The 27794-nt window shown below is 53.9% G+C and overlaps 2 protein-coding genes across 2 annotated transcripts; both read left to right on the top strand.

Moving 5' to 3' along the window:
- The first annotated feature begins 483 nt into the window (after nt 1–483).
- Nucleotides 484–27794, top strand: NAA40 (N-alpha-acetyltransferase 40, NatD catalytic subunit). Its single transcript, XM_025286592.3, has 11 exons — nt 484–717; nt 6756–6851; nt 7838–7890; nt 10749–10844; nt 10916–11074; nt 11173–11256; nt 11659–11736; nt 11985–15360; nt 25820–26030; nt 26458–26497; nt 27466–27794. The coding sequence occupies exons 1-8, from the start codon at nt 712–714 to the stop codon at nt 12124–12126; spliced, it is 714 nt and encodes a 237-aa protein (XP_025142377.1). The 5' UTR covers nt 484–711; the 3' UTR covers nt 12127–15360; nt 25820–26030; nt 26458–26497; nt 27466–27794.
- LOC102406763 (cytochrome c oxidase subunit 8A, mitochondrial) lies at nt 25895–27794 on the top strand. Its single transcript, XM_006050854.4, has 2 exons — nt 25895–26030; nt 27466–27794. The coding sequence occupies exons 1-2, from the start codon at nt 25917–25919 to the stop codon at nt 27559–27561; spliced, it is 210 nt and encodes a 69-aa protein (XP_006050916.1). The 5' UTR covers nt 25895–25916; the 3' UTR covers nt 27562–27794.

Consider the following 27794-nt stretch of genomic DNA (forward strand, 5'->3'; position numbering starts at 1 on the left):
TGCCATCGCCTTCTCCGGTGTGGTCCTAGTCGGTGTTTATTGAGAGAGCGAATGAATGGAGGATGAATGAATGGTTAGAAGATAGTTACACAGATAAATTAAAAAGAAAAAAAAAGTTAGATGGATGAATGACTCTGGTTAGAAAAAGGATTTCAAGAGTTCACGATCTAGAAGGTGGGAAATGTTCCAAACACCTCTCCTATGCCCGAGGGTTGTAGGAGGAGCAGGTATTTCAGAGGTCTTGACGCGTTTGGTCGGCTGGGAAGGTGGCTGCTCCGCGGATGACCGGGTCAGGCGGAGGAGACGCACAGGCAAGCGCAGGGGCGGCCTTGCCACCTACCCGGCTGCCCAGCAGCACGCTTCCCCGAGGGCTGTGAAGCCGTTGCCATGGCTACAGACACAGCCTGGCGAGAAGGGGGCGGGCCCTGGCTTACGTCATTCCCAGCGCGACACTTGCTCCGCGCCTCCCGCCTCTTTCTGGTGTGCGAGCCCCTCGGCCCGCCTCCCAGGCTCTCCACCTGCGCGCCTTACCCCCGCCCGTCCCTTCGCGGGGCTCTGCGCCGGCGCGGTTCCCGCCGGGGCGCGCTGGGGAGCCCGCGAAGCGCATGCGCAGTACGGGGCCCGCCGCTGCTCCAGTGTCGCCGCTACTGCCGCCTCCCAGCCGGCAAGTGTGGGAAGGAGGAGCTGAGTGCCACCGCCGCCGTTGTCGCCATGGGGGTGAGTGAGGCAGGGAGAGGAGACGCCAGGGCTGGGAGGGCTCCCCGCTCCCCCTGCCACCCCCCCTGCGCCCCCATTGTTCCTTGAACCCCCTCTCACGTGACCCTGACCCCCTCCGGCCTCACGTGACCCCCCCCCCAGCCCCCACATGACTCGACTACCTCAGTCGAAGTGTCCCCACGCCCGGCCCAGCCCTGGGAATCTCCTAGGGAGCCCCCTCTTCGGACCCCACCCCCTATGGTGCCCCCCGCCTCTCGCGTCGCGCCCGCCCCTGCCTTCCTCTAAGATCTGTTCTCTTCTTGGCGCCCACCCGCCCCCATCCCCGAGCAGTCCCTGGGTATCCCCCCCGCCCCCAGGGGTCACCCATCACCCGGGTGTCACTAGCTTCGTGGCTTCCCATATCCTAGGCCTGCAGTGACTCGGAGGGAACCGAGGCCCAGAGGAAACGAGGCACCCAGCCAAGGTCACAGACAGTGACTGGGGGCCAGACCCTGACTCAGGGCTCTCGAATCCCCAGCCGCTGCGCTTCCCGCTACTCGGCGAGGCTGATTTCCCCAGTCTCTTTCGAACGTCTCCACCAGGTTCCTCTTGCTCCAAAAACATTCTTTTCCTTATTGACAGAGGCTTGCCTTTAGGGGCCTCCCAGATGCACCTAAGTGGGTCTTATTAGTTGGGTTGCTAGTGGTATTCACACCGCAGGTGGTTTTGCATGGGGAAGCTGTGCAGAAGGTGAGCAGGGGGCGGTGGAAGGGCCCTGGTGATGGCCCCAGCCCCGGATGGATAGTGACCACCTGTTCGGTAGAAGGCAGTCTAGAGGTGCAGTTTATGCCTTTTCCGGGCATGTGCTGATAGAAGGTTGGGCAGAACTTACTCGCATGTTTCTGTGAGTTCACCTTCCTGCAATCCTGGTTAGAGCAGCACCGGTCACTCTCCTGAACAAGTAACTGGCCCTCCCTGGCACCACGTATCTTAGTTTTTACAGGAAATTTCCACCACCTTTAGAGAGTCTTCACTTTGGAGCCAGAGAAACTCCAGTTCCAGCCTGATCTTCCCTGACTGGCAGCATGATGTTGTGCCAGTGACCTGGCCTTTGTGGATTTGAATTTCCTCATGGGTGTGATGAAGATGATCCTCCCCTTTGAGACAGATGTGAGGATTAAATGAGATAGTAGGTGTAAATAGTCACATGGGTGCCTCTTAAATAGGGGCTGTTATTTTCCCCTGTATTCTCAGCCTTCAGTTTTCGAAAATAGATGTGTGCTATTTTTAACCCATTGGGTTTGTCCCTACTGTTATTAACCTAGATTTTTATCCTCTCCACTCAAATAGTTATTGACTGAATAAATCAACTTGTTAGACAGAAATGGTTGTCTTACCGTGTCAGAGCACTTTATGTAATCCATGTCAAAACCTATTCATTGTGTTTCAGCAAGGACATTTGGATACTGTGTGCTTCATGTGTAGAAAATCCAGTCTAGAGGCCTTAGGCGTATTTAACCTAGATTTTAGTGAAAGGTCCCAGGCCCCATCTTCTGTTGAAACTGAATAAAATCTTGTGTCCCTGGTATTACTTAGTGGATCTGCCCAGCATCAGCCATTCCAGACTGAGCAGAAAGCAACAAGCATAACATGCCATTCTGGTTCAACACTTCCTCATTGGTTGAGTTGAAACAGCAGGCCTCAGAGATCCTGAGATCCTTGCTGCTTCCTCTAGGGCCCCAATCTTATTACTCATACGTTACAGATGTGTTTCTCAGAACAGCCCCTACCTGGTTGGTCTCTTCCGGCCTAAAGCTCACTACAGAAGAGAGATTTGAATTTTCCTCCCTGAAGCAGAGCCAGAACTCTCTCATTATCCTCATTTTTTATGAGTGGGGGGCTGTGGACTCCTCACCTCATGTTGGAAGGGTCATGGTTCCTACTCATCACCCTCCAGCAGAGCGCCTTGCTCCATATGATGGTCTGGCCACCGGCTGAGGGAGAGGGTGGCCTCAGGTGGAGCACCGTTCTCTTCAGAGTTCTCTCACCCTTGCTGCCACACAGGTGTTGTCTCAGGAATTAGAATGTAGAACTCTGTCTCAGGCTTCCCTGGTAGTTCAGCTGGCAAAGAATCCACCTGCAATGCAGGAGATCCTGGTTTGACTCCTGGGTTGGGAAGATCCCCTGGAGATGCCCCTGGAAGATCGCCTGGAGAATTCCATGGACTGTATAGTCCGTGGTGTTGCAAAGAGTCAGACATGACTGAGCAACTTTCACTCACTCTCTTTGCCAGAAACAAGTTTTTTTCTGGATTCCTTGTGGGATGGAAGCCTTGATACTGAAAACCTAAAGGGTACCAAGGCTTTTTTCTGAAAGATGCCTCCTGCCCCCATGTTGGTGTTTTTTAATTTCACTCTGTGACCCCTCACAGTCATAGAACTACTATTATGACCAGCAGTCATAGAAATGCCACTTTGAGGGACTTACTGGTGGTCCAGTAGCTAGGCCTGTGTTCTCACTGCCAAGGGTACAGGTTCAATCCCTGGTCAGGGAATTAAGATCCCACAAGCCGCAAGGTGTGGCCAAAAAAAGGAGAGAGATACTATTTTGATAGAAATAGCAAGGGGAGGAGTTTGACAGCTGCGTGTGAGAACAGCACTTCATCACAGTTTGTTACAGCAAGCATCATTTACGTTTAATTGATGGATGGAGCATGGACTTTGGGGTTCAGACCTGGATTTGAATCTTGGAGGATTTATTCAGCCAGTGTTTATGACTACTAGGTACTTGTGAACAGAAATCCTTAAAGAATTTTTGTATCTGGTATATTGTATCATCTTTTCCCATCACAACAGTCCTGTGAGGTAGAGGCATTGTTAGCCCCGTTTTATGGATAAACTCTGGGAGTTGGTGATGGACAGGGAGGCCTGGCGTGCTGCAGTCCATGGATGGGGCTGCAAAGAGTTGGACACACCTGAGCAACCAAACTGAACTGATCGATAAGGAAAGTGAGGTTCAGAGGAATCGAGTGACTTGTTGGAAAGAGAGTAAATAACTTGCCCAAAGTCACACAGCTATTAAGTAAGTGGGAGAGCTGAGAATCAAATCTGGGTCTCTTGACTCAAAATCCCACACTCTTTATTATGTAAAGCTCCCTTGGGAAAGACACTTAACCACAAGGGGCTTTACTGTTCACTGTGCTTATTTCCCATTTTAATTAGGGAACTTTTCCTGTGTCCCCGCAGGATAGTCTTACCTCCACAAGGCAGGACAAAGCTAATTGGAACAGTAGGAGACCACTTTTCCTTGCATGTGCTCAGTTCGGGGGAGGGCCTCTACCTGTCTGGCCCAGCCGGCTGTAGCCTGTCTCATACCTGGTGTGCAGGCAGCGAAGCGCTTAAGGGGCACTTTCTTTATCCATAGTCTTGGGCCACAGCGGCCTGAAGCTCCAAGAGCTGCCTGGCTCACCTGTTCCCCTGCGTGAATGAGCCCATAAATCTGGAGGCCCAGACCTGGCCCTCCTGCTGCTTGTGCTTAGGAATTGCTTACTACTAGTGCTTAAGAATGAGACGCTATGGAAGGAACCTAGATTTCATTGCCTTCTGGGTCCTGGACGTCACGCATGCAGCACCTCCGATCCTTTAGCTCTGTATCACGCTGGGGGAGAGCTAGCGTGCAGGGTGAAGGCAGGGAGCTGGCCTCAACGGTGAAGGTGTGTGGACTTCTGGTCTAGCCTTGCGGCTGTCCTGTTAGGCCGGCCATCGAGTCCCCATTTTCCTGGAGGTGGAGTTCCTTTCTCAGTCCCCTGGCCTGTTTGACGCCAAAGCGCATGTCCTTTCTGCCCCATCGCACAGCCCTGGGATCTTCCGTGGCAGGTTTCCCTGTTCTTTATCCCTATCTCAGTGTGGAGGTGGGGTCAGGTGGTGCTGCGTGGGCATGTACCAGCCACCACGCCAGAAGGGTAATGAGGAACGAGTCACCCAGCGGCTGCCTTGGGGGCTCCCAAGGTCTCATCTTGACCTTATCCGAACAGAGCCGAGAAGGTCTTGGCCGCAGGGGTAGGCTCTCCTAGTGGGAGACAGCGTGGCTCGGGGGACAGATGCTGAATCTGCAGCCCAGGCCCTGGGATTTAGTCTCCCCTTTGCCATTTGCTCCCTGGGGAACTCTGAACAAGTCACGACATCCCTTTGAGCTCAGTTTCTTCTTGTGAAAGTGTTCTGCAAGATGAGTGTATCTCTCAATGTTGTCTTGAAACTCAGATTCCCAGAGGGGAAAAGAAAAATGGATGCCCTAAAACCTCTCTGTGGTAGAGAGGGGCTAGTTCTGTCCCCAGATCCCAGCGTCATGAAGACCGTCTGCTCTCTTGTTTGTTCCTTCCTCCAGGGAGGTAAGAAAGGGGCTCCAGCCTGGCTTCCTGCAGTGCCCGCAGCTGGCACACAGCCGGTGCTGGGCGAGGCTGTACGTAGAAGAGCCACCCCTGTGAGCTCCTGGTATCGGAACTCTCGCCTCCTGCTTGCTTGTGCAGGAGTTAGGCACTGTCATTCCTGGAGGAACCAAGGGTAGAGTTTATCCAGCAGCTGGGTTTTTCAGCTCACCCTTTCCTGGGCTGTGTCCCAGCTATGCTGGAACTGGAAGTAGCAAAACGTCTCACTGGTGAGGTCAGGAAGTGAGGGGTGGGGTCAGATGAGGCCATGTGGCTGGTGAAAAGCTGAGCCGTCTTCCCAGTGCCGTGGGGTGATTCAGGAGGTGCCTGTGCTGCTCTGCCCCTCCTTGGGAGTGAGAATGGGGAGTGTTGTTTATTGAACACAGGCCACAGTAACCCTCACGGGCTTAATACTTTAAAGGAGGTATTTAGGGCCGTGTTCATCAGTTGAGGGAAGGAGGCTCCAAGAATGGCTGTGGCTTGTCCTAAGACCTGAAGGGAGTACAGGGCAGAAAGAGGCTTTGGACAAGGTCTGTTGAGCTTTGGGCTCTTTTCCTCGTGTTTCCAGTTTGTTTGATCGTTCTTTGGAGGTGGTGGGTCATTGTTGTGCGCAGACTCTTTCTAGTTGCGGGGAGCAGGGCCTCCTCTTCCTCACGGTGTCTGGGCTTCTTGTGGCAGTGGCTTCTCTTGTGGGCTCCGCAGCACATGGGATCCTGCTGGAGCAGGGCTGGAACCTGTCTTCCCTGTACTGGCAGGCAGACTCCCAACCACTGGACCCCAAGGGAAGCCTACCAGTTTTTACACAGGGTAAGAGGGGAAGGTCCATGTACACTTGAGAAAACCTCATGTGACTCTGCAGACAGGACGTGCTCCATTTGGAGGTATGGGGGGTTCGCAGTTTGCTTCTCTGGGTAAGGACAGTCTCCCTTTGCTCCTCCCCTGAAGCTTGGCTCTGCTGACCACGTGTCAGTGTGGCCTCTGTCCCCAGGTGAACTCCTTGGGGCCCTTAACTCTGCCCTTGTCACTGGGTGTTAAGTGTGCCTGCCACTCACTGGCCTTGCCTGCGCAGCCATTTCTGGGAGCAGCTCCGTCTCCTTAAGCTGGAGTGCCCCAGGCCTCGCTTAGAAAGGGACCCACCTCCCCAGGAGGCTGTCCCCAGAGCAGATCTTTGTTTCCTGAAGCGTGAAGACACTGAAAAGGCTTTGAATAAGTTTATACTTAAGAGCAGCTATCAGCAGCTGCCTCAGATGCCATCGCCTTCCTGAAACCTGCCCTGAATGTGTCTAAAATTACTTGTTCCTGCCTTAGGAGGGAATGAACAAGTGAATATTTATTAGACAGCTGCTGAGGTGCGGGGCTCTGCTTCAGGTATTGCCCTGTGCTCTCACCGAGTCCTCACAGTGACCCAGTGGTCCCGTGGTCAGTCCTCTTCCCCGTGGGGAAGTGGAGAAGTCTAGCGATGCTCCCACAATCTCATGACTGGGAAATGCTCAGGTCTCCAGCCAGACCTGAGTTCCTGCTGCTGAGACCAGGCAAGCAAATCAGGGACTGGCCCTTAGGGTCCCCAGAGGGAAAATCAAGTCCCGTCTTTCGTTGGTCACGGCCTTCCAGCCCACTCTGCTTTTCCGTTTTGCAGAGGAAGTCGAGCAAAGCAAAGGAGAAGAAACAGAAGCGGCTGGAGGAGCGAGCAGCCATGGATGCTGTCTGTGCCAAAGTGGACGCCGCCAACAGGGTAACTCTCTCCTCTTTCCCAGTCCCTTCCTCCTGGAACTTCAGCTTGGTTTTAAATTTGACTTCTTTTGGCGCCACCCTGTGGCAGAACAGAGTTACTACACATCCGCACCTCTACTGCCTCCTTGCTGCGGTGGGGTTGGGGTGGAGCTTTGGACCAGCCTGGGTGGGAGAGGAGGACCCGGGATGGACCCAGGCGTGCAGGGAAGTGTGGAGTCAAGAGAAAGTGGCTGCTTCTCTTTGTGGGTCTGTTTCCTTGCCACTGGAAAAGCGTCTGGAAAAGTTTTTATTAGGGTTTTGCATCTTGGGGAGGAAGCCTCCCTAGTAAAATACGGTATGGTTTTCTCATTCTTGCCTTCAGACATTACTGCCTGCCTGGGAGGTCCACAGGTTGTGCTATGCACTGGGGGTTGCAGCAACCTGGTTTCAAGGGGCCGCAGTCAGGGCAGGAGTAGCCATGATTCTGAGCACCTGGGGGGCCTGACTGGGGGCAGCTCAGCTTGCCCATGAACCAGGAGAGATTGGGTCACCCTTCCTGCCGCAATTCACGTTCCAGATTTTGTTCTTCTTTTAGTCCATTCAGTAAACAGTCATACTTTCAAGGATGTGGCCCAGGGACATGATTGTCCATGTTGGATTTTGACCAGGGAAGGTAAATTGAGGACCTCATAGAAGGACATGAGTGGATCAGGAGACCTCTCTTCTCTTGGGCCAGGTGGGCACCGAGCAGGTTTTAGGCCCGGAGGCCAGTGTTTTAGTATTAGGCAGGAAAGTTTCTTCTTTCCCATGTCAAATGAAGCTACAGCTTTGTTGGGCCTTCTTCCTACACTCTACACATGACTTCAGAGCTAAGACAGGTGGCGGGTCTGTGTGAGGGCTGCTCCTGGGCCAGGAAGCTGTGCCTCCACGTGGGTCCATGCAGGGTGGAGCTGGTGACTGCCAGGCCCACGCTTGTGCTGCGTACTCCTCTCTTCTTTCCCTCCACAGCTTGGAGACCCACTGGAGGCTTTCCCAGTGTTCAAGAAATATGATCGGAATGGGTGAGTGTTCAGCATTCCTACCTGTCCTCTCCTTGCTCTTTAGGAATTCACCTTTCCAGAGTAGGTGTCCTCAGACTTCGTTTTTTTTTGTTAGTGAAAAAGCAGAAATGATGGCTAGTATCCTGCTGATACAGACCCCTCTGTTAGGGTAACAGAGGGGTCTGCGGATGAGCACAGGTGGCCTGATCTCAGACTGACGTCTGTGTGGGCCTTGCTGTGCTCTCCGACGGAGAACCACAGAGTGGAAACAAACCTGAGAAATCGTCTGGGCTGACTCCCTCGTTTTAGGCAGAGAACCAAGCCTCCGAGAGGCTAAATGAGAGTCTGAGTTTGTGGAGCTTCTCCCTGGCAGCTGAGGGGACTTTTCATTCTCAGTCCAGCACTCTTTCCCTGAGTATATAGTATAATGGTTAAAAGCCACTTAGGGCTTTGTGACCCTGAACAAATGCCTTGCCTTTGCTGTGTCTAAATTTTCGAAATGGGTGCTTTGCCCACAGGGTCATCAGAAGGATTGTGTGCAGTGTTAGTGCCTGGAACACACTAGGGCTGGACCCGTCCGAGCTGTCCCTACTCCTGTCTCTTCCCTAATCCCGCTCACCGCCGATCCTGGATTAAAGCTCCCCTCCCCTTTCTCTTGCTTTGGTTTATAAAATAGACACCAGAGATGCTGTTGGCTCAGGGAGAAATAGGGTCCTCAATCATAATGATGCTTCTTATTAACCATATTTGGTTAAGTTGACATACTCTTTGAGCCTTATTTGTCGGTTAAATGGAGTGATGATGCCAAACTTGCCAGGTGGTTTTAAGGATCACAGAGACTATATCCAGCACTGTAAGTAGGAGCTGGTGTCAGTATTCTAGTGAATGAGATAAGACATGTAAATGCGTGAATTATGAAGGAGAGACTCTAGTAGGTAATGCTACATTTGCCTTGCATGGCTGTGTCTGAGTTTCATAGTATCATGTTAATGTATTCTTCCTGTCTGTGATCAGATGCGTTACAGCTCCTCTCAAAGCTGCATCATCATTCAGATTCCAGAAAGTCCTTTGACATAGTTTAGCTATGATAAACCTAGACAGTGCATTAAAAAGCAGAGATATCACTTTGCCAAAGTGATATAGTCAAAGGTCCTGATAGTCAAAGCTATGGTTTTTTCCAGTAGTCATGTACAAATGTGAGAGTTGGACCATAAAGAAAGCTGAGCACAAAGAATTGATGCTTTTGAATTGTGGTGCTGGAGAAGACTCAAGAGTCCCTTGGACTGCAAAGAGATCAAACCACTCAGTCCTAAAGGAGATCCACCCTGAATATTCATTGGAAGGGCTGATGCTGAAGGTGAAACTCTAGTACTCTGGCCACCTGATGCTAAGAGCCCACTCATTGGAAAAGACTCTGATGCTGGGAAATATTGAAGGCAGGAAGAAAGGGGAGCGATGAAGATGAGACGGTTAGATGGTGTCACTGGCTCAATGGATATAAATTTGAGCAACCTCTGGGAGATAGTGAAGGACAGAGAAACCTGGAGTGCTGCAGTCTGTGAGGTTGCAAAGAATCAGACACAACTTAGCGACTGAAAACAACAACAGAGATTCCTTACTGTGATCTCAGTGTTCCCGCCCCACATTCTCATGACTTCAGAAACATGGGCCAGGTCTGAAGTAGGCACTGCCAGTTGACTCTGGGCTCATTTGGTGCCTGGAATTGTGTGTGATTTGTGTGGCTAAGACTGCACTTTCATGTACTTAAATAAGTCAGATTAGTGGAGAATCTATACTCTCCAACTGGCCTTCAGAAAATTGATAGCTAAGACAGATGCAGTGCTGTGTTGGGTCATTTCTGACCACTACATGGCCAGTAGTACAAAGAAAGCAGACTCCTCAGAGCCAGGAGTCCTGTATTCACATGGCCAAGCACACATATAGCTCGTACAGTGCGCCAGTCAGCAGGGGTGACGGTGGCTTCCAGGGGTTACGTCCTCCGAGGAGTCAAATCAGTCCTTGCAGAATGTGCCGCTTCCTGGAGAATGTGATTTCACAGTTTGCCAAAGAGTTTAACTGTAATTTACTTAAGTCATTTAGAACTAACTAGCAGATCGAGGGAATTCCCTGGCAGTCTGGTGGTTGGGACTCAGAGCTTTCACTACTGTGGCCTGTGTTCAGGCCCTGGTTGGGGAACTAGGGTCCTGCAAGCTGCATGGCATGGCCAAAAAAAAATTGATTGATATCTTAATGCCTCATTCATTAGTTTAGGGAAGCAGAACTTGGGGAGAACCTGAACCCTGATGCATTCTGTTTGATCTGCTGAGAGCATCCCTGTGTCCTCAGAGGAGGCAACAGGCAGGACTCCTCAGGGATGGGGGCTGCGGTCTTCCTGAAGGGCCTGAGGTCATCCAGCCACTTTCGCAGGCGAGATTGAAAGATAAGAATGAAGGGCTCCCATGGGTGCCCAGTGAGGACTTGATTCAGAAATGAAAGCAACAGGAAAAATGCCTCAGGGCAGGAACTAAGGGAACAGAGAAGACTCGGGTGTTTATAACAACGTACAGAAGAATGGGCAGAGAGAGCAAAGAGGTAGCCGAGAGGGGCAGGAGTTGACAGAGTGCTGAGTCTGATAAGGACGGTGTGGGGGGCAGCAGGAAGCAGGGCTTGTGGTCAGGGTGGTAGTAGGCTGGTGATGACAGTCGTTAATCTCAGCCTGAGCGGCTTCGTTCCTTCACAGGCACCTTCTGTAGTCACGTGCAGGCTCAGCTTTTCCCTGTAGATGAACTGAGACCAGGCGCGCCTCGTCGTCAGGCTGTCCAGGCAGCGGGCGGTGCTGGGCCTGGCACCAGCTCCAGAAGCCTCCTTTCCTCTTGCAGGTTGAACGTCTCCATTGAATGTAAGCGAGTGTCCGGCCTGGAGCCAGCCACCGTGGACTGGGCCTTCGACCTGACCAAGACCAACATGCGCACCATGTAAGCACGCCTGGGCGGGAGGGGCTGGCTGTGCTCTGCAGAGCCCTGTCCTGACTGCCGCTGTCTCCCAGGTACGAGCAGAGCGAGTGGGGCTGGAAGGACCGAGAGAAGCGCGAGGAGATGACGGACGACCGAGCCTGGTACCTCATCGCGTGGGAAAACCGATCGGTGCCCGTCGCCTTCTCTCACTTCCGGTTTGACGTGGAGTGCGGTGATGAAGTCCTGTACTGGTAGGGGCCGCAGCGCGGGGGTGGGCACCGGGGAGGAGTGTCTGGGCCTGGGCCGGGCCTCATGGCCCCTGCAGGCTCACCCTGCTTTCTTCCCCCAGCTACGAGGTGCAGCTGGAGAGCAAGGTGCGGCGGAAAGGCCTGGGGAAGTTCCTCATACAGATTCTGCAGCTCATGGCCAACAGGTAGGGCGGTGTGTGTGTGTGTGTGTGTGTGTGTGTGTGTCGCTCTTTGGAGGAGCTGCCTCTGCCGTATGCCCGGGAAGGGAGGTGGGGACAAGGCTCACAGGAATGTTCTGGAAGAAGGGTATCTAGAACCTCCCTGCCCTGCCGTGACTCCACATTTGGTGCAGTGGGCGCAGGGCAGCAAGCACCCCCAAGTGCCTGTTCTGTGCGTCTCCACTGGGACGTGGAGGAGAAGCCAGTCAGGTGGGGAGCAGCCTTGTCTCAGGGTGGCAGTGAGACTGCCGAGCGGGGCTCAGGAGCACTCCCCGGTGCAAACGGGAGACGGCAGGCGGAGACAGGAGAGAACACGTGTGATTAGCACCTGTTTCTCCTTCTGGAAGGTTCTCTCTGCTTCCTTCTCAGCACACAGATGAAGAAAGTTATGTTAACGGTATTTAAGCACAATCATGGCGCCTACCAGTTCTTCAGAGAAGCGCTGCAGTAAGGAGCTGGGCCTGGTGGGGGACCCCCTGGGCAGTGGAAGCTGCCGGCCCATGTCTTTTTCCCTGTCCTGGCCCCCCTCGTCCTGACACGGAGCTCCTGGGCCTGAGGTCCAGGGGGCGGGGGCTGGGGGAGATGGTGTGGGCACGCCTCCAGCTTGGTCCCCTGCCCTGCTCCTGAGCCCTGACTCCTGGAGTGGAAGGCAGTCCTCCGCCCCCCACCGACCCTTTCCTCCTGCCTGCCTGCAGATTTGAAATCGATGACTCTTCCCCAAGCATGTCCGGTTGCTGTGGGGAGGACTGCTCCTATGAGATCCTGAGCCGGAGGACCAAGTTTGGGGACAGCCAGCACTCCCATTCAGGCGGGCACTGTGGCGGCTGCTGCCACTGAGTCTGAAGCTGGAACGCGCTCTCCAAGGCCTGTCCTCTCCCTGGTCTCACGCCACTCACCAGGCGGCCTCCTCAGCCCTGACCCTGGGGAGAGGTGGTCTGCCTGCCCCCTCCCTGCTTTCCCCTGGAAGGGCAGGCTGCCAGGAGGGGCAGCGAGGAGCCGGGCACCCGGCGTGTCCTCTCACAGTGGCTGCCTTCTCACTCGGCCCTGGGCGTGGGGCTCTGCGACCTCCCTGCCGCCGGATTCCTGACAAGCCCCCTCCCCGTCACACACACAGCTGGACGAATGGAGTGTTTGTTCCCAGCTTCATGAAAATCCTGGCGCCCTGGGTCAGGGTCTGGCTGGTTCCCAAAGAGGAATGGACTCGGCGTAGGATCTTGTGCCGAGAGAGGCTTCAGAGTGACTGCTCCCATTCGGTGGAGGGGACGCTCAACGGAGACCCCGGAAGGTCTTTTGTGCCACAACCCCGGGAAGCAAGGGCGCTCTTCCTGGCTGTGCCTTTGTGGGTCCGCAGTTAGAGTGGAGTTGTCCCAGGGACCAGCCGGCTCTGGGAGTCCATGGTTGTCAGCAAGGGGCCGAGGGGCCGGGAAGCAGCGTCAGTGGGGCCTGTGCGGGGACCACGGCTTCTCTGACTTCTGACCAAGCTGCATCCCAAGCTTGGCCCCATGATCTCAAGGTGGTGACCCGAGGTTTTTACTCATAGGAAAGAGCTGGAGCCCGGCCTGCTCGTCTCCGTCCCCTCGCTGCCTCCCTCTGCCTCTCGCCTGCCCCTGCCCTGTTCTGACTCTCAAGGGGGAAATAACATCAGGGAGCCCCTTGTCTTCCCCCTTAAGGCCCCTCGTTCCTGCCATATTTAATGCCGTTTTCTCTCATATCTTGGTGCTGTTAGCTCTCTGAGGGTGGGTCTCCTTCCCCACCACCATCGCCCCTGCCCCCTGGCCTTCGGAGAGCCCCCAGCCAGCAGCAGGCCTCCTGCCTGCATCCCCCAGCCTGGCCCCTGCTCCCTTAGGGAGGCCCACCTTGTCCGGCAGCGCGGGAGGTGGCCCCACAGCTGCCCTTCTCCCTGGTGTCACCGGTGGTGGCAGGTGGACGGGGAAGCCCCTTCCTCTCCTCGGGTGGACAGGGCATGGGGTCAGAGCTCAGGCTACCCCTCATCCCCAGACCTTACTCCCCTTCCAGGGAAGAGAATGACCAAATCCTTATCCAGGAAAAAGCACCTGCTGCCTCCCCTGGGACAGCCTGGAGCTCTGCCTTCCAGAGCATCCTAAAGGTCCTGCCTGCAGAGTGTTGCTCCCAGGAGGTTGGTCAGTGCTTCTGACCTCAGTCCACTCACACCCCAGTCCCTGCCCTGGCTCAGGCTGCCTGTGCAGGCCCGTCTCCCTGAAGCTGCTCTGGCTTCTCCCAGGCTCCCATGTGTGCGGGGCTGGGGCACACAGCCTCCCCGCTGAGTGCTCTGCGATGCTCTTGACTGGCCAGCTGTGGACATGGCACTCCCTTGGAGAGGGCCCCGCACCTTCACACTGGAGCAAACCCACCTTTGCCCCACTCGGCTGGCTCCCAGGAGTTTTTACCCAAAGGGGAGGGTTTTCATTGCTGGGAGGACATTAGAGGGTTCCTTCCAAGAATTATGGAGCAACAGAAGCATATTTAGGAAGAGCTTTTCCTTTGATCCCTGCTGTCTGTCAAAGGACACAGAATGATAAATACTCATCATTTTAGATCATGGATTTCTGATAACCTCCCACTCACGGGGCCCCAGAGAGACTCCGGTGTAAATCCCACATAAAGGGAGTGAAGCGTCCATGTCTTTCCCTTCACTGGACACCTGGCACTGAGCCCCATTGGTCAACAGACACTGGTGTGAGCCGTGCCTGTCCAGCCGCCTCTGCCGCCACCCACAGGCTGCTGGGGATGGGGGTCAGGCTGGGCAGGGAGACACAGCCTGAGGCTTGTAGGTCACCCTGTTGCTGCCATTGAGCCTGTTCAGTTCTCAGCCATCAGTCTCCATTTCCCCAAGGTCTTGGTTTTAAGAAACAGCAGGTCTTGTACCAGGCTTTTTGGTTTGTTGTCTGCTGCTGCCAAGTCGCTTCAGTCGTGTCCGACTCTGTGCGACCCCATAGATGGCAGCCCACCAGGCTCCCCCGTCCCTGGTGGTTTGTTTGGGGCATGTTAAAAAATATAATTTGAGATTTGTTTTTTAGTTGTTTTCCTCTCTATTTCAGGTTATTTTCATTGATGTCAGATATGTACATGACATGTGTGTGGTTCTTTTTAACCCTTCCTGGGTTTTTTTGTTTTGTTTTTTTGGTTTTTTTAGAGGAAACTTTGGAGATAAAATGCCTTCTTGATATATATATATATATATTTTTTTTCTTTAGCAACTTGTTATCACTGGAATCAAAGGGAAAAGTGATCTTTTTTTGCATTGGCTGTATTTGTGTGTCACAAATAAAAGACACTTTGTTCAGCTGCTGGGACGGCTTCCTGGTGCTGAGGTGCCGTGGCAGCAAGGGCTTAGACCATCCAGCATTGGATCCAAACCCTCGGGCACGTAGCTGTGATGGCCCCACACCACCTCCTGTGAAGGAAGCCTCGGGCGGGGAAAACCTCGGCGCTGGAGGTGAGGAGCCAGTTGTGGAAACTGAGACCACCGGATGCATATGTTTGTGCCACTTCTCAGAAGCCCAGGGCAGAGGTCAAAGGTCTCCTGGAAGGTGCCTGCTCTGCACGCTGTGAGAGTCCCAGGCCAAGTGTTGTGGCATTTAAGGTCTGCAGGCAAACAAATTCCAGAACATTTGTGTGGGCGTTGAAGAGCGCGTTGGTGTTTCTTTGACTTAACTGGGGTACTCAGAATATTCTTCGTCTCTTGAAAAGATTCCGGTCCCCCTTCACTCAGAAAAACAGGCCTGAAGGAAGAGTAACTCACATCAGGCCTGACAGGGCAGGAGAGTTACGAGCTGGGGGAGGCCCAGGCCTCTTGAGTGTGACAGACAAGCTGTGCAGCTTCTCCCAGGTGGGCTCCCGCCAAAGCCTGACCCAGGGAGCAGGGGCTCAGAGCGCTTCCCGTGGACGCTGAGGGCCAGCCTCCTCGTGTTGCTGCCAGGCGGTCCCCTCTGCCGGAAGGTGGAGAGGGCGGTCAGGGTAGAGCCCCGAGCCCCTGGAGTCTTCACGCTCTGGTGGGACAGTGATCTGAGGAAAGGAGCAGAGTCAACAGCTGTCTCGTAGGTGCTCCAGGTAATGGCCTCAGCCCTGGGGGTGGGCTGGGGACGGTGGGTGCAGCTCCCTTACCCTGGAGGCATGAAGGAAGGCATCCCAGACCTTGGGGAAGGAGAGCATTTTAAATGCTGGAACATCACTCAACAGCCTTCTCATGAGGTGGAATTCTGCCTCCACTACCCCACCCCCGAGTTCTTTGTTCCTTGAAAGTGAAAGTCACTCAGTCATGTCTGACTCTTTGCGACCCCATGGACTATACAGTCCATGGAATTCTCCAGGCCAGAATACTGGAGTTGGTAGCCTTTGCCTTCTCCAGGGCATCTTTCCAACCCAGGGATCAAACCCAGGTCTCCTGCATTGCAGGTGGATTTTTTACCAGCTGAGCCACAAGGGAAGCCCTTGTTCCTTGAAGGCTCTTGTAATCCCAGGCAGGAATTCCTTGGAGTCACTGTACCCTTGCTGCAGAGTAAATGACCAGATTTAGAAGGATTGGAGGGGCATCCCTTTGCCATCACTGGCCCTGTCTGCTCTCCACACAACTTTCCTAAGTAACCAGGCTCCCTTTTTGGTCTTCCGAGGCGGCTGCCCCCACCCCTACTTCCACCTACGGCTCAAGACTTTATCATTCCAAGTGGTACCAGCTGGAGCGCCCACCCCCCTCGCTGCCACCACTTCAGTGAGCAGATAGAGCAAGAGGCGCAGTTGCAGGACGAGAGGTCCTCAATTTCAGGCAGAGCCTGAGCTGGTCTGAAAATTTCCCCAGTGTGCGAAACCTGGTCACCGATGATTTCTACCACCAGGCTTTGAAAGTGGCTGCTTCAAACACAGGCAGGTTTATTCTAGTTTTTTCTGCTTTTCCCTCTTCAAAAGTATTAACAGGTTGTTTTTCATGAGGTCAGGGGTCTAGGGCAATTGGGAAGATGCTGCAGAGGCACCTCGGAGACTGGACAGCCTGATGCCCTTGCACCGTTGCTTGGCTACAGTGGGAAGGAAACTGGTATTTGGTGATCCCCTGGGATGCCAGCGCCCACTCACCCTTGGTCTTCACAGTGCTGAGGGCCCAGCAGGCTCTGCATCCGTCTGCGTGCCCTGGTCCGTGGTCGTAACCCCAGACAGGATGCTGTGGGCATGCAGGTCCTTGTTGGCGTCCACGTCACGTTTCACGATGGAGCTGTGGGTTGTCTTGTTGGTCCTGGTGGACTCCCTACCTGGCAAAGCTGACATCTGTTGGCCTGGTATCTTCCCTCGGGTCCTGACCAGTAGGGGCGCTGTCTCCTGAGAGAGGCCTCCCTTTTGTCCCTTGTAGGGAGCTGCCTAGAAATATGGGGACTGGAGCTGAGAAGGTCATTGTCAAGGCATGTCTGCCCTGTGGGGGCAGGCTCACCCCCAGTGGAGGGCTAGAGGAGGGCCTTAGGACGGGGCCAGGGCCAACAGTGATGACTTGCCCTCCAGAAGAGGGGAAGCAGCTGTAGTCATCTCGTGCTCAGAGTCCAGGGTCACAGACCCCAGGTTTCCCTCAGTGTTCCCTGAGTGATCTCCTGCCAGAGCCCGGGCTCCAAAATCCGTGGCCCAGGTTAGCCCCCTCCAACCCGGACCCTCTGCCCATGGTGGGGGCGCGGCACCCGCGGGGGCCCTCTTGTGGGGCATGCACACTTCTGCATCGCCCGGGTCCTGCCTGTGCCACGGTGGACAAAGTGAACGCTGAACAACAGCACTTGGGGCTGTGGGGCGCCCTGCCCTGAGAAGCCGAATGTCTGCTACAGGCTGGCAGGGGAAGGGCCACCCTGTGCGCAGGGTCGGACACCCCAAGTTTGGAGAGAAGAGATCGTACAAAGGGACCAGGTGAGAGGACTTGGAGCCACTAGCAGAGGTTGGGGCTGCAGCCATGAGCCAAGGCCTGACAGCTGACCTGGGGGTGGCTGCAGCCGCCATGGGTGCGGCCCGCCCTCCTCCACACCAGGGTTCTGTGCCGCAGGGTGGTCCTGGCCTGACGCAGGAGGGTGCTGTTGTGAGGGGTGGGGCGGGAAGGGGGGCTCAACCACCCCACCGGCAACCAGTGGTGATGAAACAGTAGCTGTGCTCAGCAAGGATCTTCACCAGGGTATGAGTAGGGTCCCAGCCCTCCTGGCCCAGGTGCTGGGTTTTGAGGGGCAGTACATAGCCCTCAGGTGGGCACGTTGTGGGTGCTGCCATCCCTGGGGCCCAGCGTGAGTCGGGGTGGGTTGCAAAGTGGCTTCAGACAGCTGGGGAGGGGGCGCCAGGAAGTGGCTTGTACTCCCAGGGCAGCCCGTGTTCTGAATGTTGGCTCCAGGGAGCAGGAGGGGTGGGGAACATGACAGGAAGGGGGGCGGGTGTCAGGGATGGGGGCTCTCGTGCAGGGCCTTGGGGTCTCTGAGGGCCTGGCTGTGAGATGGGGTGTGGAGAACAATGAAAAGACTCGGGGACTTGCCCAGGGCTGGAGGTCAGAGGTCAGCTGTCTGGAGATGGAGAGAAGGCCCAGGCTTTGGAGTAGTAAGTCCAGGCAGAGAGGTCTGGATGCAGGGTTGCCGCATGGCAGGGGTGAGCCTGGGGGTCCCCATGGGTGTGGCCAGAGGCATAGCCTCAGCAAGGGCTCAGATGCCCCCTACGTGACAGAAGGTTCAGTGTCTTGTACATGACCTGGGAAGTCCTCAGCTTGCTCTTGACCTTTGAGTTGAGTGGGGCCTCCAGTATTCTTGCCTGGAAAATCTCATGGACAGGGGAGCCAGGTGGGCTATAGTCTCTGGGATCACAAAGAGTCGGACACAGCTGAGGATGCACAGGAGCACAGCCCATGTGTATATACTTAGAGGGTAATATACACATTGTGTGTGTGTGCACCCATACATACACACATTGGTGAGCGGTGCCTGGTGCTCCACCCAGGCCACACGCGGCTTGTCGTGGAGGCTGTGGCGCACTCAGACCTCCCTCTTGTCTGAGGTGGGGAGCCATGCTCCGTGGGGTACTTGAACGAAAGGATGCTGCGCTTGCTCCAGACTTCTTGCCCACATACGAGTCCTTGTGGCCAAGTCCATCATGATGTCCTAGGGAGCTGGGGAAGGAGGCCTTGGGTGTGTTTGGCCGGGGGTGGGGTGGGGGGGGCCTCTAGCCCAGCGGCCCTACCCCCTGGGGGTCTCAGTTTACCCATCTGTACCACAGGGCAGGGGCGGTGGCAGGCAGACTTGGTGACCTGACTGCCGTGTCTGCACAGGTGTGGGGACCTTCGCCAAGCCAGAGCCATGGCCACACACCAGCTGGCTCATCACTCACTCTTGGCCGCTGACTGTGGGCAGCCCCCCCAGCCCACAGCCTCCTTTTGTCTTGGCAGCTGTACCTGTGCAGCCAGCTGCAAGGGGCCTGGGCGAGGACAGCCGTGTGTCCCCGGGCAGGGCAGCGCCCCTGCCAGCTGCGTCCTGGCCTGGCCCTGGATGTCTGGCGCCTGGTGACAGCTGTGCCCCAGGAAGAGCAGACGCACGTTCGGGGCCCTGCTTCATCCCTGTCCCGCCCCTGCCCGGGGCTTCTTGCTCCTTGTGGAGGACGACCCAGACCAGAGCCGGCTCCTCCTACCCCTTCCCCACCACTTTTTTATAATTAGAACTTTAAAAAAAAATTTGAAGTATAGTTGCTTTACAATGTTGTGCCAACTTCTGCTGTTTAGCAGAGTGACTCAGTTATACACATACGTACATCCGTTTTCATACTCTTCCCTTGTGGTTTATCACAGGACACTGAGTATAGTTCCATGTGTTGTTTATCAGGACCTTGCCGCTTATCCATTCCAAATGCAGTGATTTGCATCTACCAACCCCGGACTCCAAGTCCGTCCTCCCTCGCGGCAGCCACCAGTGTGTTCTCCTTGTCTGTGAGTCTGATTCTGTTTTGTGGATAGGTTCACTCGTGTCATATTTTAGATTCCACGTAGAAGTGATATCATGCGGTATTTGCCTTTCTCGTTCTAACTTACTTCACTAGTATGATGGTCTAGAGTTGCATCCATGTTGCTGAAAATGGTATTACTTCATTTGTTTTTATGGCTGAGTCCTTTCTACCCTTTTTTGCGTGAAAACCCCCATTTTTAATTTGTCTGTGTGATCCCTGGCAGTCACTGAGATACCACTTGGATGGTAATAGCGAGGGGAGGAGTTTGACAACTGCCTGTGAAAACAGCGCTTCCGTCACCCTTTGTAACAGGCGTCCTATACATTGAAGTGATGTAGTGGAGGGAGCATGGACTTTGGGGTTCAGACCTGGATTTGAGTCTTGGAGGATTAATTCAGCAGGCATAAAGTGAGTACCTGCTGTTCGCTGAGTGCTGGGTGCCCCTCGGCAGACAAAGCAGGTGTGACCGCTCCTCTGACTCCGGGCGCGTACAGTCTGGTGGGAGTGGAGAGACAGGGCGGCTAGAAGACCTCTGAGAATCCTGCCCATGGGCTCTGTGAGCCTGCAAGTTATCTCACCTCTCTGTGCCTGCTTCCTCAGCAAAGAAGTAGGCACGCATTCCTTGCTGAATTATTGTAAAGATTAAATCCCCTCCCTCTCCTCGGACCCTCCTCCTTTGGACAGTGGGCCCTTCCTGAGCTCTACAAAGGCCTCCTGCTGCTACCCCCACCCTAGGGAGACAGTCCCCACAGGCCTGTAGAGAGGCCACCGCTGACCTCAGCTAGAGCCCTGGGGTGGGGGTCCCTTCACCCTCTACCCCCGGTGCTCAGACCCCAGCCCTCACGTGATGTGCCAGGAGGGGAGTTCAGGTCAGTGGGGTGGCTGGAGCTGTGCATATTTGGGGGGCAGGCGGCTGAGGGATTTATGCCTGCTGTCCCACAGGGCTGAGGCCTGACCTCCTCCCCAGGACTCGCAGCTCTACTAGAGAGAGCAGTTGTTGGGCCAGAGCCTTTAATGGACAGGGGCCAGGCCTGGGGTGAGGTCACCCAGTGTGTCTCTAACCCGAGTATGGCCAGTAGGGTCTGGAGTCAGCCCTGGGATGGGGCATCTGGGATCTTCCCAGCCCATACATGACCATCAGGACTGGGGGCCCAGATGGGGACACGTCTCAGGAGAAGCGACCAGCTCTTCCACCCACCCCCAAGGCTTGGGATCTATTCTTACTGCTCCAATCAGAGGAGTGGGTGGGGTGGAGGGACAGCTTGGGCCCTTGAATCAGAGCCAGGACTCAGGCTGGGATCTCTGGGTCTGGTCGCAATGCAAGAGAGATTCCTAGCAATCTGAGCAGAGTGGGCAGTCCTGGGGAATGAGTTCCCCATCTGTGCAAGCAGCACGGTAGTTACCAGGGTGTCAGAGAAGATCCCTGCCTCCCAGAGAGTTTGTCACTCACAGGCAAACTTCCCTCACTGGGCCAGGGAGCCCCCTCTTCATGCTTGCTTATTCTAATGGCAAAAGAAGCACCCCTGGGACTTCCAAGAGCTTCTACTCCGGGGGCTGCTGGTTCGATCCCTGACCTGGGAACTAACATACCACACGCTGCATGGCACGGCTGAAAAAAGAAAGTGCCCCAACATGCGATCTTGGGAAAAGATTGCAGCAGAAAAGGACCATTTCCCACCACTGTCTGGAGTGCTGAACCACTGTTCAACCCTTGCGTGACCTAGTGTGAACCACTATTCACAATTGTGTGTCCAAACAGACTTTTACCTATGCATATTCCAAACCCTAGGGATTTTTTTCTTTGTTTTAGAAAAGCAAGCCCCTATCACACTTTATGTTTTCTTTGCTTCTTGTTTGTTTTAAAGCTTTTACAAACTGAAGTGTAACAGGTATTGTGACCTAATATCAATGTCCCCTTGTGCCATATGGTGCTTAGTCGCTCGGCTGTGTCTGAGTCTGCAGCCCCCATGAACTGTAACCCACCAAACGTCTCTGTCCTTGGGGATTCTTCAGGCACGAATACTGGAGTGGGTTGCTGAAGTGTGACAGCTGAGCTATTTCAAATCCTAAAAGATGATGCTGTGAAAGTGCTGCACCACAATATACCAGCAAATTTGGAAAACTCAGCAGTGACTACAGGACTGGGAAAGGTCAGTTTTCATTCCAATCCCAAAGAAGAGCAATGCCAAAGAATGCTCAAACTACCGCACAATTGCGCTCATTTCAAATGCTAGCAAAGTAATGCTCAAAATTCTCCAAGCCAGGCTTCAACAGTACACGAACCATCAACTTCCAGATGTTCAAGCTGGATTTAGAAAAGGCAAAGGAACCAGAGATCAAATTGCCAACATCCGTTGGATCATAGAAAAAGCAAGAGAATTGCAGAATAACATCTGCTTCATTGACTACACTAAAGCCTTTGACTGTGTGGATTACAACAAATGTGGAAAATTCTTCAAGAGATGAGAATACAAGACCACCTTACCTGTCTCCTGAGAAATCTGTATGGAGGTCAAGAAGTAACAGGACTGGACATGGAACAACAGACTGGTTCCAAATTGGGAAAGGAGTACGTCAGGGCTGTATATTGTCACCCTGCTTATTTAATTTACATGCAGAGTACATCATGTGAAATGCCGGGCTGGATGAAGCACACTCTGGAATCAAGATTGCTGAGAGAAATATCAATAACCTCAGATATGCAGCTGACACCACCCTTATGGCAGAAAGTGAAGAGGAACTAAAGAGCCTCCTGATGAAAGTGAAAGAGGAGAGTGAAAAAGCTGGCTTAAAACTCAACATTCAGAAAACTAAGATCATGGCATCTGGTCCCATCACTTCATAGCAAATAGATGGGGAAACAATGGAAATAATGACAGACTTTATTTTCTTGGGCTCTAAAATCACTGCGGATGGTGACTCAGCTGCCTTACTTACCTCTCTCAGACTTTCCCTCTCTCTGACAGAGGTTCTGAAAGAAGTCACATCACAGGGTCCATGAGGAAAGCCCTGGAACAGAACACAGAGGTGCCTGCTTGACAAACGTTCACTCTTTCCCTCTAGCTGCCAGTGGAGGAGAGGAACGTGAGATTCCTCAAGGGAGTAACCCAGGGGACCACAGGAAAGTCCATCCCTTCCCAAAGCCTCTCTAGGCCTCTTGCCTGGCTGTGCTCTAATCTGGATGTTATTACTTTGTTCACTGGACAAAGGCTGACAAAGCCCCGTAGGGCCGCAGGGAGGTCCCTGTCCCTTCATCCTCCCAGGGGCAGGCAGCTGGGGCCTGGGCCTCCCAGCTCTGTTTCTTAGGCTGTGTCCCTTGGGATGTGGTGGGGGAGGTGCTTAGAAGCATGTGTCCTGGGCTGTTTGCCAGGTCCCAGGCCAGGACAAGGGCATGGGGCCTGGTAGCTGGGGGAAGGCTGGACTGAGACTGCTGGACATTAACAATACCCATGAGTAGGGTGGGGGAAAGGAGGAGGGGCGGAGAAGGGCCCTGGAGAGCTCAGGGCCGGGGAGCCCACGTCTCCAGGAAAGGCTCAGGCACAGCGTACCCTCTGGGGCACTCTGGGTCCATCCCACCTTTCTGTGAGCACCCCTCCCTGCTCACATGGGGCTGAGGCTTCTCCTCCAAAGCCCGTGTTTTCCTGGCCTCTTGCCACCTCACTTCATCCCCATCCTCTGCTGCTATCTTTGATGCCATTGACCCCAATATCAAAACTGGAACTTAATGGAAATTCTTTTTTACAGCACCTTTCGTGGGTTTAAAAGCATGGGTTTTGGAATGGAGAGACCCGCCCTGGAATCCTGGCTGGGCAGCCTTGGAGCTCTATGAACTTGAGCAGGTCACCCAGTTCTTCAGGCTTATTTTCTCACTTGTAAAACATTTGAAATAATAATAGCACCTCCCTCGCGACATTGTTATGAAGGTGGAATGAGATTATACAGATGAGGCCCAACTCAGTGACTGGCCCCTTACCCCCTTTCCTGTTCTCCTCTGTTCAGTCTACTGCAATTCATAAATATCCTCTAAGTGTGTGCCAGGCCCTTTGAAGACAGTAGTGAACTAGACAGGCTCCGCTCTCAGATGGCTTCCAGCCTAGAGACGAAGACCACTCCTGTGGGGAGTACTGTCACGGGCTGCTGGGCACAGAAGTGGCATCAGCCTGGGGTGGCCACGGAAGGCTCCCTGTGGCAGTGTCACCTGCCACTTCCTCTCCCATCATGGCACCCTCAGTAACTTCTCATCAAGTGTTTGTCTTTTGTCTGCCTCTGGAATGTCAGCTCTGTGATAAGGGAGTCCTTGTTCACGGTGTGTCTAGAACAGTTCCTGAAACACCATAGGGGCTGGCAAACACTTGTTGAATAAAGTAAGCTGTATCCATAAGTGGAGGCCTGGAAGTGAAACCATGTGAACTGGGACTCCCAACAGATTGGGACTTGAACCCACATGTTGGGACTCCAACTCAGCCAAATTGCAGACTGGGACTTGAGTCCATGGTCTTGTAACTAAGATCACACACCAGGTTTCGGGGCTTAATGAAGCTCAGGTTCTTGATGCCTCATCACAGAAAGAATTAAGTGAGAGACAAAGTGATAGGTAAGAAGTGGATTTATTTAGAGAGAAAAACACTCCATAAACAAAGTGTGGGCCATCGCAGAAGGAGAGAGTGACCCCAGGGTATGCGGTTGTCGTATTATAGGAGTGGGTAATTTCGTAGGCTAATAAATGGGAGGAGTATTCCAGCTGTTTTGGGAATGTATGTATGTGTATGTATGTGTGTGCTCAGTCGTGTCTGACTCTTTACAACCCCATGGACTATAGCCTACCAGGCTCCTCTTGTCCATGGAATTTTCCTGGCAAGAATCCTGGAATGGATTGCCATTTTCTCCTCCAGGGGATCTTCCTGACCTAGAGATCAAACCTGTGTCTCTTGGGGAAGGGGTGGGGATTTCCAGAAACTGGACTAACACCTGCTTTTGACCTTTATAGTCAGCCTTGAAACAGTCATAGCACCTGGGGTTGTGCCATTTAGCTTGCTGATGTGTTACAGTGAGCGTATACCCAAAGTCTAGTGGAAGTCGACTTGTCCACAATATTGAACCCATTTGGTTCTAATGGTTGTGTCATGTCCTCTGGCTATGTCATTCTTTTAAAGGTCGTGCTCTGCCACCTTCCCTCCTGTTTCAGAAGTAGAAGTTGGAGTGGTGAAAAAGGAAGGCTAGGTAGGTTAAGTGTTGAAAAAGTGTTCTGTAGAACCTAAGATACAAAGAAGCAAAACGCTTTGGGGTGGGAGAACCAGAGAGCAAGGAGAAGGGTGGGGAATACTTCCAGATGAGGGTGGAAAGTGACATCCAGAAATTTGAGACTTTGTTTAGTATACAATGAGGAGCCACAAAGATTTTAAAGTAGGTGTATGTCTTGGTTAGGAGGGCGTCCCAGGTGGCTCGGTGGTAAAGAATCTGCCTGGCAATGTAGGAGACATGGAGATGTGTGTTTGATCCCTGGGTTGGGAAGATCCCCTGGAGAAGGAAATGGCAACCCACTCTAGTAACCTTGCTTGGAGAATCTCATGGACAGAAGAGCCTTGCAGGCTATAATCCATAGGGTCACAGAGTCCAAAAAACTAAGCAACTGAGCATGCACACTTGTGACTTGGTTAACTTGGTTAAGGACTTCCCTGGTGGTGGCTCAGTGGTAAAGAATCAGCCTGCAATGCAATGCAATGCAGGAGATGCAGGTTTGATCCCTGGGTTGGGAAGATCCCCTGGAGAAGAAAATGGCAACTTACTCCGTATTCTTGCCTGGAAAATTCCATGGACAGAGGAGTCTAGCAGATAACAGTCAATGGGGTCGCCAAAGAGTCCTACACAACTTAGTGACTAAGTAACAAATGGCTTAGTTAGATTTATATTTAAAGAGAAAGGAGGATGGTTGGCTGCTACTGCATGGAGATTCGAATTGGAGAGGATAACTGTTAAGAGTTCAGTTAGGAGGTTAGTAGCTCTTTGGAGACAGTTCAGTTCAGTCGCTCAGTCGTGTCCGACTCTTTGAGGCCCCTTGAATTGCAGCACGCCAGGCCTCCCTGTCCATCACCAACTCCCGGAGTTCACCCAAACTCATGTCCATCGAGTCGGTGACGCCATCCATCCATCTCATCCTCTGTCGTCCCCTTCTCCTCCTGCCCCCAATCCCTCCCAGCATCAGTCTTTTCCAATGAGTCAACTCTTCGCATGAGGTGGCCAAAGACAGTAGTGAACCAGATACAGGCTCTGCTCCGGTTAGTGCCAGGTGGTCAGGCCAGAAATTAAACAAGAGACCTAACTATGAATGGAGGGAGGAGTCAAGAATGCCGCCTAGGTTTCTGGCTTATGTGATTGGCTAGCTACAGATGTTACTCACGAAGATAGGCTGCTTTGGAGGCGGGGCATATCCGAAAGCAACGCCCCTCTGTGCCCCGCCCACCGGCGGTAGGATGGCGTCGATTGGCTGTTTCGAGGAAGGCGCCAAAAACTGACAAGGGCGGTGGGCGGTGTTTCCTTACGTCACTTCCCAGGGACTTCCGGGTCGCTGTTTTCCCAGGCCCCTACCACTCCGGAACTTCCGGCCAGGGCCGCCATTTTGACTTCGCGACCTTGGACTCCGGCTGCGCGTTATCTCCAGTCTACTCCGTGCCGTAATGTCTGTGCTGACTCCACTGCTGTTGAGGGGCCTAACAGGCCCTGCCCGGCGGCTCCCAGTGCCGCGTGCCCAGATACATTCCAAGCCGCCGCGGGAGCAGCTCGGGACCATGGTGAGGAGGGGGGCGGGAAGGGCATGGGAGATGCTGCAGGCGGGACTGAGGGTCCCGCGGCAGGTTGGGGGCCTGCCGAGTCTGGTGCGCTGCACCTCGCGGCTCACAGCGTAAAGCGGAGCAGCTGTGCTGGTTTGGGCGTCTGGAGAGCGACAGTCTGCCCCAGGGTCTCAGGTCAGACCACGTCAGTGCTGCCCTGTCACTTCTTTGCTATGCAAGCTTCCTTAGCGCCCCCCCACCCCTCCGCTCTGAGCCTATTTACACATCAGCTCATTGGGAGATGCCTGCGGGCTGTCAGCACTGTCGTTGTTAGTAATATTTGGGGGTGGGGAAGAGGACCCCAGCAGGCTTTAGTAATTCCCAGAAACGTGGGACAGTTTAACCCTTAATGACTTGCACCTGTTTGGCTCTTCTGCGTTTGCCTCAGTGGCAGTTCTCGGCCTTGAATGCGAGTCTTCAGAATCCAGGTTAGTGGGCTTCCATTTAGGCGAAGAGCCCAGAGAGCGCTGCGGCGGCGGAGGAAAGAATTGTGACTGTAACTGCAGCCGAGTGCCTGCTGTGTGCCAGGCACTCCTGTGTGCCAGGCAGTGTAAGACTGCCGCACTGGCCTCCTGTGTGCCAGGCACTCCTGTGTGCCAGGCAGTGTAAGACTGCCGCACTGGCCTCCTGTGTGCCAGGCACTCCTGTGTGCCAGGCAGTGTAAGACTGCCGCACTGGCCTCCTGTGTGCCAGGCACTCCTGTGTGCCAGGCAGTGTAAGACTGCCGCACTGGCCTCCTGCAGTCCTCCCAGTCACCCCGAGAGAGGGCCGCTATCTTCATTCCCTGGCTGAGAGAGCTGAAATTTAGGAGCAGTGTACACCGATTCAGTGGACGTGAACTTGGGCAAGGTCCAGGAGATGGTGAGGGAAGCCTGGCAGGCTGCTGTCCATGGGGTCGCGAAGAGTTGGACACCACTTGGCTCCTGAACAACAAAAACAATTGACTTGTCAAGTCACACCTCCAGTGGCACAGAAGGAATTTGAACTGAAGTATGACTCCAAGTCGTGCTGTGGCCTTCCTTAACTGCTTTGGGGGATATGCAAGTGGCTGTAAAAAGTCTTAGCTCTAGCCCCAAAAGTTGGGTAGGGAGAGGTTTTTAAGACAAGGAAGGAGAGGTGTATTTTGGAGTTTGTGGTCTGTGCAAAGTTCCTGGTGCGAAACAGGCCAGCTTCAAAGCAAGATTAGATCCTTGTCCCTCTCCCTTCACCTGGTAACCTGGGCTGACCCCTGCCGCCATATCTGATCCTTTACCTTAAGACCTAGAGTGGCCTCCCCTGGAGCCTGAATCTTGATTCCTGGAGCGAGTTCTCTGCCGTCTGGGAAGATTGCTCGGGCTCTGAGGAGCTCGAGGGAAACCTTACTCTGGGGGTTCCTTTTCTCTTGTGCTCTGTGTAGGATCTCGCCATTGGGCTCACCTCCTGCTTCCTGTGTTTCCTCCTGCCTTCCGGCTGGGTCCTGTCACACCTGGAGAACTACAAGAAGCGGGAGTGATGGGAGCTGTCCTCTCCCTCGCCCCGAGACCTGACCACCCCGGCCTTTCCTGATCATGTCTGCTGCATTCCTGGCCAGCCTGCCCTGGACCACGTCCTTCTGTTACAGTGACCTCTTCTGCAATCATGACATCTTGATTTCTCCACGGTGACATCCTGGGACCACATGTATCTGTTTATAAGGCCCTGCTCAGTAGGGCCTCCCTTGCAACAATAAAGTCTATTTAAAGCGTG

This window comes from Bubalus bubalis, chromosome 5 (assembly GCF_019923935.1).
Source record: "Bubalus bubalis isolate 160015118507 breed Murrah chromosome 5, NDDB_SH_1, whole genome shotgun sequence".
In the NCBI taxonomy this organism is placed as follows: Eukaryota; Metazoa; Chordata; class Mammalia; order Artiodactyla; family Bovidae; genus Bubalus; species Bubalus bubalis.

What these genes read in the sequence shown, in the direction of transcription:
- LOC102406763 (XM_006050854.4), top strand. Translation starts at nt 25,917, where the DNA reads ATGTCTGTGCTGACTCCACTGCTGTTGAGGGGCCTAACAGGCCCTGCC. An exon ending in GGGAGCAGCTCGGGACCATG is followed by an intron (nt 26,031 to 27,465) that starts GTGAGGAGGGGG and finishes TGCTCTGTGTAG; the next exon opens with GATCTCGCCATTGGGCTCAC.
- NAA40 (XM_025286592.3), top strand. An exon ending in AAGACCAACATGCGCACCAT is followed by an intron (nt 10,845 to 10,915) that starts GTAAGCACGCCT and finishes GCTGTCTCCCAG; the next exon opens with GTACGAGCAGAGCGAGTGGG. An exon ending in CTGCAGCTCATGGCCAACAG is followed by an intron (nt 11,257 to 11,658) that starts GTAGGGCGGTGT and finishes CTTCCTTCTCAG; the next exon opens with CACACAGATGAAGAAAGTTA.